The sequence below is a fragment of the Lolium rigidum genome, chromosome 1 (genome assembly GCF_022539505.1).
Source record: "Lolium rigidum isolate FL_2022 chromosome 1, APGP_CSIRO_Lrig_0.1, whole genome shotgun sequence".
Lineage (NCBI taxonomy): Eukaryota > Viridiplantae > Streptophyta > Magnoliopsida > Poales > Poaceae > Lolium > Lolium rigidum.
Window position 1 is genome coordinate 18983498 of NC_061508.1, and position 13886 is coordinate 18997383.

At 45.7% G+C, this 13886-nt stretch overlaps 3 protein-coding genes across 3 annotated transcripts; 1 reads left to right on the plus strand and 2 right to left on the minus strand.

The window, feature by feature from the left end:
- Nucleotides 1-614: 614 nt before the first annotated feature.
- On the plus strand, nt 615-3070 carry LOC124704899 (elicitor-responsive protein 1-like). The gene is made up of 8 exons (XM_047237024.1): nt 615-694; nt 1454-1527; nt 1617-1721; nt 2437-2563; nt 2648-2719; nt 2807-2855; nt 2944-2976; nt 3062-3070. The coding sequence occupies exons 1-8, from the start codon at nt 615-617 to the stop codon at nt 3068-3070; spliced, it is 549 nt and encodes a 182-aa protein (XP_047092980.1).
- A 3158-nt stretch (nt 3071-6228) lies between these two features.
- LOC124668461 (glutamate formimidoyltransferase-like) lies at nt 6229-7677 on the minus strand. Its single transcript, XM_047205596.1, has 2 exons — nt 7084-7677; nt 6229-7003 (listed from the first exon to the last, which is right to left on the minus strand). The coding sequence occupies exons 1-2, from the start codon at nt 7481-7483 to the stop codon at nt 6426-6428; spliced, it is 978 nt and encodes a 325-aa protein (XP_047061552.1). The 5' UTR covers nt 7484-7677; the 3' UTR covers nt 6229-6425.
- Nucleotides 7678-8043: 366 nt separating this feature from the next.
- On the minus strand, nt 8044-13579 carry LOC124704915 (chaperone protein dnaJ GFA2, mitochondrial-like). The gene is made up of 17 exons (XM_047237025.1): nt 13462-13579; nt 13292-13366; nt 13125-13216; nt 12227-12310; nt 12096-12134; nt 11811-11933; nt 11213-11263; nt 11049-11136; nt 10885-10949; nt 10716-10790; nt 10091-10163; nt 9921-10012; nt 9769-9840; nt 9328-9384; nt 9178-9226; nt 8525-8591; nt 8044-8452 (listed from the first exon to the last, which is right to left on the minus strand). The coding sequence occupies exons 1-17, from the start codon at nt 13577-13579 to the stop codon at nt 8350-8352; spliced, it is 1323 nt and encodes a 440-aa protein (XP_047092981.1). The 3' UTR covers nt 8044-8349.
- Nucleotides 13580-13886: the final 307 nt, after the last annotated feature.

Here is a 13886-nt window from a genome sequence, read left to right on the forward strand (position 1 = left end):
TGAACATGTATTAGCTTTACCCTTGACTACTGCTTTATGTTGATGTTCGTCTTAACCGTTTACCACCCTTTCCGAGGTAGTAGATGTTGGGTTGACTGACTATATCTTTTATTGTTTCTTTTTTATTTTCTGTTTCTTTTGCGCTTTCGGAAAATTAAACCAAGTAGATATTTATATATATATGAACATTTTCAATCTCAACATTTTGAAAATTGACATTTTTCATAATCTGATAATTTTTTCAAATCTGAACATTTTTTTAAAAAAATCTAAATCTATTTTTAACAATTTTAGAATCTGAACATTTTTAAGTTTGAACAAATTTTGAATTTGAATTTTTTTGAATTTCCACAATTTTTGAATCTAAACATGTTCAAAATTTTAATAATTTTTAATTTCAGCAAAAGAATTGAATCTAGACACTTTTCGAGATGGGAATTTTTTTTAAGAAAAATTGAAACCTGAAAACCTGGTAGAAACCTAACAACCGGAAGAACAAACAAAAAAAAAGCATGATAGAAACCAGAAAACATGGTGAAAAGATGGATCCACGATCTATGGGCCAGGCCTAGCCCATGCACCACACGTGTGCGGTGCATGGTAGCCACCGACCTATGCCTCATATAAGATTTGCGACGAGGAGGTACCAGCTCAGCAAGCAAATGGCTTTCCCTAGTAGGCCAAATGCAGCTAGGTAAACATATCGCTATCAATAAATTGTTTTGTTGGGCTAAGCCGAAGTGGTTAAATTCTTTTGTGAAAGCCTTTAGCTTTTCTCAATTATGTATGTATTGATATGGGCCCAGTTCATAGGGTGGGGCATCCCATGGGCTTTAGTAGCCTATCCTATTTTTAGCATTCTTCATAGTGGAGATGGCTTCGTCTATAATATGTGATCTTTGGTTCTTCATTTGACGACGAGATCTCCTTTCCGATATTAATAGTGGTGTAAAAATATTACAATTTTCGAGATTAGGTCTTCCTACTTTGCTTCGTCGGATAGATTTTGGAGCATTTTTCATGGTTGTCGTGAGAAGGGTTGTCCACTTGTCCTCGCAATATTTTTCCCGGCTGGTATATCCTCTGCAATGGTGATTCGTATTCTCGGCTCTCCAACAATGTTGGCCAGGTTATTTTGTTGCTTTTTCCTACCATGGTAGAGGTGATGCTCTTGCCGATATTAATTGACATATGAGTATAAAAAAAACTCACATAGAAAACAGGTTTGCTTGCGCGACAAGTTCAAGAAACAACGGCCTGTTACTTGGGCGCGCAAGGCACGCGGTGCCAGCCACGCTAGCGGAGCCCATTCCGTTTCCGAGAGCCGGAGTGAGCGAGTCCACGTAATATTGTAAGGAAGGCGAAAGCATCAAGGCCCAAAGTCTCGCCTCCTGGACCTCGTCGTGTCCCCCCGTCTTCTTCTTCATAACGCGCCTCGCCACCCCTGCTCCAGTCGGCGCCGCTGCAACTCTCGTCTTCCCTCCGTCTCCATGTCGTCGATCCAGGGCATGGTCCTCGACCTCAGTGGTGCGCTTCTTGTCTCTCCTCCGAATGCCCCAATTCCCGCCGTACGTGGAGCTTTACTGAAACTACTTGCTCGTGTTTGGCTTGCACAGTGACCGGGTGCAAGAAGCTGCGGGACACGGAGTTCTTCTCACGCCAGGACCCCTACGTGATCGTCGAGTATGCCAGCACGAAGCTCCGCACAAGCACCTGCACAGGTTAGTCCCGTCTTCTCCTCCCCCTCCACCATTTTTGTGCTTCATGACTGAATGTCCATGTCTGTTACTGTTATGCATAAGTACATATACGTACCTCTTCACTCACGTCAATGCACCAACCGCATGTCAAACTGTGTGTCAACAGACTGCTAAATTTCTCGCTCGATCCATGTCCAATGTGACGCCAACCTAGCTAGTCTGTTCAGTGAGCATGTAACTAGGCCATACTCAGCTCAGTTTGTTTCAGAGTAATCGCGCCAACCAATCGCCGTTGTTTACACACACAGTGGGTATGTTAACGATGCATGTTCGTTGTTCTCAAGGAGGGAGCGATGGAGGGAGGAACTAGCTTAATTAGCAGGGAGGGAGTGCTGGTTATGATATTTAGGCACATTTTCGGAACTAGGGCCTCGGGGGACTGTTCGATCGCTAAATGAGCCCTGGATGGTTGATCATTGAGAGTGCACTCCCTATGGATAAATTTGTGCTAGTGCATTTCATAACAGATAATTTGATGCAGAGGGTGGGGCTAAGCTCTCAATTTCTTTGGAAAAAATAGTGTATTTCATAAAAAACAAATAGATTTATGAGATAGTCACCTGGTCGCTTTTTCTAAGTGGAGTTCAAGGAAATTTTCAACATCGACGAAAAAGATTCATATTGCTTATCTTTTACCTCCATAAACTAACCATCCATTTTTATTTAATACAACCAGATGGGGGAAGGAACCCGTCCTTCGACGAGAAGTTCCATATACCACTCATTGATGGGCTCCGCGAACTGAATGTCCTCGTTTGGAACAGCAACACTATAAACAAGGATGTCTTCATTGGCAGCTGCAAGTTTGTGCATCCTAATGCTGCTAATCTATTTATTTTTATTTTTCTTGTTACATAAAGGTGACTGATAGCTGGCCATTCATGTAGGGTGCCGCTGAACAAGGTGCTCGCATGCGGCTATGATGACGCCTCATGGCCCCTCCAGACACGCCGTATGAAGTAAGTATAGTCATGTTTCCTGTATACCATTATACCTTACACTCCGTTGTTACTTGCAAATTTCCTGGTCTTAAAGTCGATCTGCAGGTCTGCCGGGGAAGTGAAACTCATTATGCAATTTGATGTCGCAGCAATGGTGAGACAGAAAGAGACTGATCACTAGTCTTTCTTTCATCGTTTGTGTTGATGTGTCATTGCCTCATCAGTTTTCTTATGTCTACCAGCAGAACAAGATGGGGGCCCATTATGCTCCTTCAGTGCCACCACCGTCGCCATACGCTGCCTCTTCGGCTTATTCACACCCATCACCTTCAGCATATCCGGCAACACCCCCACACACAGCTTATATGACCCCTGGCCATGCGCCATATCCAGCTCCTTATGCATACTCAGCTCCGCCTCCCCAGCAACAGTACCCGCACCATGGATATCCTCCTACCAGTCACCCTCCACAGCCGTACGTGCAACCATGCCCGCCACAACCATATGGGCAACCTAACCTACCCCATCCATATGGGCAACCCTACCCGCCACAGCTATACGGGCAACAATACCCGCCGCCGTCACCAACACAATCACTGTATCCACCTTGTAAGGTCTTGATGTTTTTGAGATATATCCATATGTTCTCATAAATCTTGGCAGATAAACTAATTTGATGATCTCTCTTTACAAACACCATGTAGCGCCTTACCACGGAGCTTATCCACCACCGCCGTATTGATATACCAGCTTCAGTGACCTGACGTGGAGGGCTGGAGGAACCCTAAATTATCTCGTCTAGTGCTATATGATGTGTGGAAAAATCCTACCAACCGGCACGTGAAGTCTACTGAAGGTCTGTTAAGTCCAACGGCTACAAAATAAATAAATAATATCTCCATGAGTGAATTGTGCGAGGATCCTAGCAATCATCAGAAATTTACTCTCCTAGTATGCACTATATACTAATGTCTAGTCAATGTCTTTCTTTGGTTAGGTGCAAGTGCTCTCCTTGTTGCAAGAGTTTTTTTGAGGTGGCGAGGACTGTCTTGGTTGTGTATGTAGTGTTTTCGATGGCCCTTGGCCTTGGGACACTTATATCTGGATCAGACGATGTCCCCTAAACTCTAGTTGAGTGTGGGTGTGGGTGTGGTTTTTCCCGGTTTTTCTAAATTAATCGTGTGTTGTATGGTTTTCAGGTCCGGTTTTCCTTATTAACTGGACCATTTTCCCTCTTCCTATAATGCATTGCGGGAGCTCCCCGCCCTCTTGATGAGGTTCCGTCAAAAAAATGCACTATATAAATATTTCGCCGAGCTTTGTGACAAAGTCAGTTCTATAATGTGGAATTGCCAAAATAGCCGTCCACATTGCTACCATTTTGATGTCATGGTTGATTGTTTTACCTGTAAAGCTATAAATATATGGTGCTACTTGCATGAATGTGAGCATTCAAAATCATATTCAACCAGTTGGAGATGGTGCTTGTGACGTCCCAAAACCGGTACCACAAGGATTTCAGCAATCTCGCAGAGATCCGCATGGTAACAACTTGGAAACGCCCACCGGCACCTCATGCACATCAAAACATACACGCTATGCCAGTGGGATCGGTCAGCAGTAGTTACATTACAATATGTTTACAATAGAGCCCACAAAAAACCTATATTACAACAACGACTCCAACGGGTCAAGAATACCAATTTACAATACAAAGATCTAAATTGTACGGGAAGACAAACACGCCTGAGTACGGACAAGCGTACAAAATGGACTAAGAGTTTTAAAGATAATCAAGGGCGTCAATAATCCCACCAAGCCAAACCGGAAGGGTAACCTTATTAATGTCATCGATCTCATACCTGTCCAAAAGAATTGGGCCAACGGTTGCTGACAAAGGTGGGGAGATGATAAAAGAGGGAGAAAGCAGAGCGTGAGTACCAAGGAACAAACTCCGGCACATACTCAGCGAGATTAGAATTAGGTTGTGCTCGTCGGGATATATGGTGGGCTTAGCGGCAACAAAGCTTGCACCTAAAAACATATAGAGACACGCTACAACTTCCGTTTACTCAAAGAAGGTAAGAGAGCGTATAAAGGAACCAACTAGATACTGCACAAGCATAAAACCTAACCAAATACACATATCCCTTTCACTCATAGCGAAAAAAAATGTATAGGCACTCACATGGTTGACAAGTTATACCATACAATGCATCAGAGATGAAAAAGGAGCCAATACATGGGAATGCCACTAGGCGTTGGGTGGGGGGGGGAGGGGGTGAACCAGGTCCTCTAATGTTGGCAATGCGGGAACTACTGTAAAAATGAAAAAGCAAAGTTAGGATACTGTACAAACATCATATGTCTTGTATTGAAGCAAATTATTATCTTTTTACTATGTACTACAACAAATTATTGTAGATAGTTAATGTTCATATATTTTTCGAGAATACACCATGGGAGGTGTATTGATCACATAGAAGAAAAGGGCCAGAAGGCCCACACCACTTAGTACATGTTGTCAACAAGGGTGATAGCTCCGAGAGCGAAGCCTAATCTCCATCCCTCCACGAAAAAGGAAAAGGATAAGGAAAACCGAAAGTTCGAAAAACGCCTAGCTAGACGCCAACTAAGGAACTCGTCCTTGATCCTACCCCTAATAGCTTGAGCCTCCGGTGCAGCGTCATTGAACACCACATCATTCTGATCCCTCCAGATACACCAGAAGATAAGGATGACTGCCGTCCAAAGGTCGCCCCGGAGGGCAGGTCAAGGAGGACCACCACTGTAAGAGCTCGGTGTCGACAACGGTAGCCACTCCATCTTACCCCACCGCGCTAAGGCCCAAACACAAACCTCACGGGCGACCACGTAGCCTAGCAGGAGATGTTGGATGGACTCAGGCTCATGGTCACACAAGGGGCAGGCCACGGGGTGGGGCAGACCGCAGCGCTGGAGCCTATCCGCCGTCCAGCACCTGTTACAAGAGGCAAGCCAAGCAAAGAACTTGCAGTTATAGGGTGCTCGCGACCGCCATATCTAGGAAGCTACTGGCGCCACGGTGGTTCCGGCGAAGAAGGCTCTGTTGGCTGACTTGGCAGAGTAAATGCCATCAGTCGTCCACCGCCAACGAAAAGAGTCCTCCCGTTCCGGCGAGAGTAGGACATCGGAGATGACGGCCCAAAGAAGAAAGAACTCCGGGACTGCGGCAGCTCCCAGGTTAGGGCCGCAGCCTCGCAACCACTCCCCATCGAGTCCTTCCTTTACGGAGCGAGAATTGGCGTGTCGCTTACTAACCAAGGCCACCAAGTTAGGCGTGAGGTCCATCACCCGAGCACCGTCAAGCCAACGATCCTTCCAAAACAGGTCTCTCTCCCCGTTTCCCAAAGTGACCGCCGTGGCGGAATCAAACAGGGACCGGGCAAGAGGGGGAACCTTCAGATCGAACTCAGCCCACGCCTTTGTCGGGTCCGTCCTTTGGAGCCAAGCCCACCGACACCGCAGAGCCACATTGAGAAGGCGTAGGTTAGGGATGCCCTAAGCCACCACACCTCTTCGGAGGCGTGCTCAGCTCGTGATGTTATTAAAATTCGGTTGGAACCTTGCAACTTATGAATTACAGTAATCCAGCATTTGAAACCAGTTGCAACTCATAACTACCATGACTCACGAGGCCATCTAAAAAAAAAATCTCAATTGTAACTCAATCCAAGCGCAGTAGTTATCGGTGATTCTCGGTGGAGTGAGGAGCATCAAAACCGTAAGAAGAAACCTCAGCTTGGGCCGACAACTTCTCTAAATACATGTGGACGATCTTCTCCTCGGAGAAATCGGTGAAGTAGCCCTCCCCAGCGTCCAAGCCTTGCTCCCTCGCGAGACGCTCGACCATGTCCTGCACCTGCCCGGCGCCGACACTCTGCGGGTCGAGCAGGTTGCACGCGACCTCCGCGCCGCCGTCGCCGTGCGCGAGCCCCATCGCCTGCACGGACCGTAGCCCGCCGCCGCGCTCGCTGACCCGGCGCGCGATCCGCCGGACGGCGTCCACGTCCGCGGTGCGCACTGGGACGTTGTAGTTGTCCACCCACGCCGTCGCGCCGAGGACTAGCACGCCCTTGGACGCCGACGGCGTGTCCGGCCCGGCGTCTGGCGCGACGGGGAGCGGCGTCGTGTCCGTGCCGCCGGCCAGGAGCGGGCCGCGCCACTGTGCGTCGCGCGGGGAGGTGAAGTAGCCCAGCTGCCGCCTGATGGCCGCCAGCGTCCGGCCCTCCCGGTGCGCCGCGCCGTACAGGAACGTCGGCACTGCCACGGACGCCATTGTTGCAAGAATCTGAGTACCGTACGGAATGGCCAGAAAGAAACTGACGGGATCGGCCGGTTACCTTGGAGCTTGTCGCCGATGTCGGCGCCCACGTCCGCGGCGAGCGCGGCGACGTCGCGGAGGGAGGCGCCGGCGAGGGGGTGGAAGCAGACGTGGTCGACGGCGCCGAGCCGCGGGTGCGCCCCAGCGTGGGCGCCGAGGTCGATGGCCTCGAGCGCGGCCCCGACCACGCCGAACACAGCGCGGCGCAGCGGCGACGCCGGCGTCGGCGAGGCGGCGTCCAGGGTGAGGCGGGAGACGAGGGTGTAGCCGACCCGATTGTACGCGTCGTCGACAAAGGTGTTGACGAGGACGACGGCCGGGTGGTGCCGCCGCGCCGCCTGCTCGACGGCGCGCAGGGCCGCCGCGCTCCGGCCCTCCGAGACGTACAGCTTGCAGCACGCCAGCATCGGCCTCAGCATCCTCCTCCGATTCTTCGTCGTGCTTCCCCTGCAACAAGAATCCAGATGCGACCAACAACCGAAAAGAAAACAAAAATTCTAGTACAAGGAACGTAAGATGAGCTTGTGGACAGAATTGGGTAGCGTCGATCATGCGACGAGAGGAGAACAAGCGTCTACTCTCTCAGCCACACGATGGTTTAGCCTTCAGAAAGACGATGAAGCATCATTGGCCCAGCTCAAAATTGCTCAGTTGTTCAAATATGACTTTTTGTGCAAAACGAAAAGCTCGTTTACTGCCATAATTTTGTTGCAAATACCAAAACTTTATGTCACATGAATCTGCATGAGACTGAAGTCGTAGCAAAAACTTTGAGGAAACCAAACAAGTTTACAAGAGGGAATCGAGGATGATCAGACTCACCAGTATCTCTGAGTAACAGCATGTATGCAATTGGATGATCCAGTAGTTATCTAATTTTTGCATACGTGAAGATCCAGCAAAATAAACGTCAAGTAACCAGTCAGAACATATAGTGAACAAATCTATGCAATGCCAAATCTTTCCAATGCGACATGAATTGACAGTTGCAACGTGTGTTCAGTATGTCTGTAACACATAAAGATTATACAATACAAGATGCCCCTGGCAATCTTGCAATAGATTGCCTTCAGGAGAATACACGCCAGGTGGCAGGGTGTAGTAGCATTATTACAGCTACAAAAACTCAGAAACCAAGATCTATGTGTTGTCATGCAAAATCCATGCAACCTAACTATATAACTTTGCACCTGCAAATTCCAGGCTGCATCCTACTCTATCCTGCATCGGTATGTGGTAAATTCAACCGCCCATGAAATGTGGGTGGGTTGGCTCCTCAAACCGGCTACCCCGATGCGCCAGCTGCCTTCTTCGCGTCCTTCTCATCCTCGCCTTGCTCTTCCTTCGCGAATTCCTCTAGAAGTGTTCGCTGTCTCTGTGTCAGATTCCTGCAGGAAATGATGTGTGAGAGAACTGTAACAGCACAGGGCATCGTAGGAAAATGTTTGGAGGGAACTTACGCAGGGATCTTGACACTGAAATGGACGTATTGATCTCCATACGAATATGAGTTTCTTGTCTTGATTCCTGCAGGACATGACAATGTTCAGGATTATTATATGCAAAAGAGAGTGTGTCCAGATTAAGAATCTTAATTTGGAATGGAGGTAGTATGTATGAAATCCCCTTTGCAGATGGTGATCATATAACTGAAGAACTGAGGCAGTATGTATGAAATCCATATCTAGACAAAGCAGCGACTCTTAATTTGGAACATAGGGAATACATCGTTTCTGAGGCTGAAACTCCCGGAAATGCCAGTTACAGAGAAATAGTGCCCTTCTCTTGCACATCTTATTTTTACTAAATGAACTAAAAGAGGAAGGCACGTAGAGAATGTTTTTGCTGGTGCAACCACTTTGTTACTTTGTTCTTTTTCATATTCAGTTGTTTCACTTGAAGACTTAAAGTTACGTATTTCATTTTGCTGATGCCTACTGCAATCCGACTGTGCCAGAACGAAACAGTTGATCTTAGACACTACTAGATACCGAGCAAGTATGACCAAGATGTACTACATACAACATGATACACCAATTATTAAGTATGTCACTCTGTATATGAAGATAAACATGAACCATGAAAAAAAGATACAGTCCGGTGTGCAGTTTACCTTTTCCTCTGAGAACAACCTTTTGACCAGGTTGAGTTCCAGGCTTAACCTACAATAAGAATAATGTGAATGAGACAAATAGAGAATTTGTATCTTAACAAACACAGGTAGAATCTTGCAAAACTATCAAAGGACTTTATTTGGGCATACCTTTAAAACAACATCCCCAGCGAGTGTTGGCACTTGAACAGTACCTCCCAAAATTGCCTATAAAAAGACAGGAAATTAATGCGGATCCAGACAATGCAAACGATTGCGCAGTAGATGCCTACTCAACAACTCATATTTTATGAATCATTGCAGTGTGATTAGAGATATGGCATCGTGAGCTAACTTATCAGTGTGAGAATTGCTATTTGTCAGACTCAATGGTCATACAGTTAGATGGTTAGTGTACCAATATCGAATTCAACCAAATATGATCACGGTTTGTACTCAACTTATCAGAGGCTCGGAACAGAGCTCTCATGTTCGACTTGAGATAGACTTTCAACATGCACAAGGAATGGGGCTCTTGTACTCCTTCCATTTCACGTTGTCAATACACATAAAATGGCGTAGGTCACAGAAAAACGAGATGCTTCAAATTACCTGAGTCACATTCAATACAGCATCGACATGGATATCACCTTTGTCTCTTCGGAATACAGGATCGCCACGTACCTGGAAAGAGTATAACATTATGAAGGACAACAGGGCATCTTCATCCATCAGTGGAACTACTAAATGAGAAGAAGGCTGACCTTAACGGTTACATAAAGGTCACCAGCACGAAGACCATCTGGATCTGCTTGACCAGATCTAAGCACTTTGAAAGTCTCCTCATCATCTGTACCTGCATGGACACAATATGGATATTCAGCGACGCAGAACAGCATGTGGGTACAAGCAATATCAACAACTTAAAACCTACCAGGCACTATATCGAGAGTGACTGTTTTTCTTCCTGGCACAACTTTCTTTCCATTGCACGACTTGCAGAAATCCTAATAATATAAAACATTGTGATCTCAAGTAATCAGAAATAGACACTACATAGGGGGAAAATGTAACCACGAATCTCAACTGTGTGCCCCATGTCCCATAGAAGAGCTCAAAAATTGTATCCTTGGCAGTTTCAGCTATCATTAGACAACTGGCCTTAGGTCCAATCAGTTAATACCCATATCCCAAGTCATAGGACCATTTATGAGTAACAGAAACACAAATAGCATGATTCAGAAGAGTTCGTAAACGTCAACATCCATGTTAAATAGTAATATATGTGATAGGAAATTTCGATGTATGCAGTCCTACACTAATGTGTAGTTACTCACTTACTCTGGTAAACTGGATTGAAGTAATGCAAATATTTGTTCAAAATAATAAGATACTTGTTAAGCTTTGAGTATAGTTTTCTTAAGGCAGGAAATCTTAAATGGTCAACATTCCTCCAGATGATTCTTTGAAATGTTGGTACACTAAATGTGCTACATCAAACAGCTAATTTTAGTTTATTAATTCCAACTGATAGTAGCTATTCTAAAGCGCTAGCCCACCTTTATAGTCTTCCCAGATCCACCACACTGTGTGCATGTTGACTGCATCCGGAACAGACCAGTTTGCATGATAATCTGCCAAGATTAAATGGAAACAGAAAGCAAATAAGAGCAGTAATAATATTTGAACGAAGACATTAAAAATAGGCACAGTGGAGGAAGAACTAACACATCCAGAACCCCTGCAAGCTAGACAAGTTTCTGGTTTGGTTCCAGAAGGTACACCAGCTCCATCTAACAAAAAACATCATCTTATTAGAAGGAAGGAAGTATGACAAGTACGTCATTAGTTACAAACAACTGCAGTTGGTAAATACAAGAGCATATACGTACTGCAGGTTTCACACGTTACGGAAGTGTTAAAGGTGATTGTTTTGGTGCATCCTTCAACTGCTTCCATAAATGATATCTCAAGCTTAACCTGCAAATGGATTGCGGTCAATTTTAATTCAAATAGTAGAACTGTAACTGTCAAAGAATATGAGTGTAGAAACAACCTTAACATCCTGTGCACCAGATTCTCTATCTCTGAATATATTCCTAAAGAACTTCATATCAAACAGAGAAAGAAGAAGTCAGATTATATATGACAATATGTTTGGATTCACAAGGAGATTCGAATATACAAACCAGCAGAACGTTCATCTATTTATGGCCAAAGAAAGCAGAAATTTATAAATAGAAGAACCAAGAAATACTATCTGCTTACCAAGCTAACTTGATGAGAGAAAGAGAGATCATTTCTGAAATAAGAGGGTGTGTGTGGTGCTCTAGAAGAGCATGTAAATAGTGTATGTACTGACTAATCAAAACAAATTGCCAAGAAACTTGCCTAATTGTAATTGATCATCATAAAAGAACCGAGCATTTAAAATAAGGGAACTAAGATTGGGTATCATGCGCCTGATGAATAACACAAACGTTTCTGCTCAGCCAAGAAAACTCCATAAAGTGAAATTTGAAAAGATGAAATGATTTTGCAGGCCATAAAGCTTATTCTATGTAGTCAGCAAATGTAATCTGAGAATGAAGCAAAACCACCAAACTGAGACTTCATAAAAATTGTACGAGACTAATGACTCAAAACAGACGTACATCATTCACTCCGCCGCCACCACCGTTGAAAATATCCTCGAATGGATTTCTAATACTGCCATCATCGAATCCGCCAGGTCCACCTCCTCCAGCAGCAGCTTTCTCATACTGATCAGGGCCAACCTGTCAAAATCAGGCCAACAAGTTATGAGTGCAAATTTCCATCAGCTAAACTACTTCTGATTGACTATCTGAAGTTAACCAATGAACATAAACAACATCAATATCCATTTGACAGTAAAAGCAAGGTAGACACATGGATAATCAGGGAGACTCAATTGCTACCTGATCATAGAGCGTTCTTTTTTGTTCATCCTTCAAAGTCTACAGAAGAGAAGGGAAAAAGTATGTATTAGTACTATCAGAATCTGTATACCCTTAAAGTAAGCACTGCACGCTGAGAGAAAATCAAGCACCTCATAAGCTCGCTGAACCTCTTGAAACTTCTTTTCTGCGTCAGCATCGCCTTTATTTGTATCTGGGTGGAGCTTCTTTGCGAGCTTTTAGGCGAAAGCAAGTGTAGAAATATAAGAGGGTAAGCAACTTGCATGCCAAAATATAAGATGGTAAGTAACTCGCATGCCATTAAGAAATGAACCGTCCTACAGTTCAGTGTATACAGAAAAGGCACTACCTCTGTGCATAAAAGGATATCGCAGGTTTGTGTAAATTTGAACGTATCTAGACACTCTTTGGCGTATGGATACGTCCGAATTTAGACAAATCTCCGACATCCTTTTATGGATGGAGGGGGTACTATTTCTAGGATAAGTTTGCAGTTAAACAAAAGATCTATGAGACTTAGTATATCAAACATCCAAAGGACCTAAACCCTTTACTAACACTAACCTATACATGCCTTTTATAGTCCATACAACAGTTATTTTCAGGGTTTCTTTTTTGGAATCAGTCAGATAGAGGCTTGGACAAATATTGGAATCTCAAAAAACTGTCTGGATTTTCACTAATAAAAGGTGAATGGTGATCTGATTTTTGAGCATAGATACAGGATGAACTTTTTATAATGGGTCAATGGTGATCTGATCTGTGAGTACAGAACTCATGATGCTTATGCCAGACACTTAACACGCAATTCTTGTGTAGCCGGAGCTTGGAACACCAACCAACTAAAACTACTAACCAAAAGCATGCTTCATGTTCAATCCTAAGATGTAGTACAAGATACAGTGTTACATATTACTACAATTTAGATGTATAGCTTTGGCCCGCTGAATTCAGTTTCAGCAAAGACAACAGAAAATTCCCTGAAAAAAAAAGGGGTGAGGCTTAATTGTGCCGGCTACCGAGACATACCCCGTAATAGGCCTTCTTGATCTCGCCCTGGCCGGCGTCCTTGCTCACGCCAAGCACGTCGTAGTAGTCCCTCACGGTCACGGGCTTGGTCCCTGCACAGCCACATACCTCAGGGCAAGCTCGCCAAACCGGAAAGAAACTTAAGCCTCATTCCCCCATATCCTCACCGTGGAAGAACCTGGCGTGGGTGCTACTAGTCGCGGAGAACGGCGGTCTCCAGGAGGGCGTCGCGGTCCATCTCGCTGCACGCAGAAGATCCACCCACAGATCAATCAGTCAGTCAGGGGAAGGCCGAAGCGGGCGGGTAGAGTTCAGGGAATCGGGAGACAAGACTCACCTCTGTGCGCGCGCGAAGCGTAGAGAGAGGGGCGGGCGGAGGAGGAGGATGAGGCGGCGGAGGAGAGGGAGCGGCGGGCGAGGAGGAGCGCGAGGCGTGCGCCGCCGGGGAGCCGCATGGTCGCGGGAGGAGAGGGAGGGGAGGTCGGTCGATGGCCGCCGGCGTCGCCGCCACGGGCTTATGGTGGAGAGAGGAGAGAGGAGAGCAAGGGAACGTTCTGGAATGCGCTGCCTCGCGGGCCCCCATTTTTTTACCCCTCTTCGGCCCAATTTGGCTGTCGTGTTCTGGACGTGCGTGGGCTGGCCCATACGAATGGGCTCGAGCCCAAAATGGTGGGCTCTTCTTCTTGGTGCTTTGCTGCAATCAATATGATGCTCAAAAATCATGGTGAGTGGTTTTTTGCATCTTTTTATGTAAGATTGCAT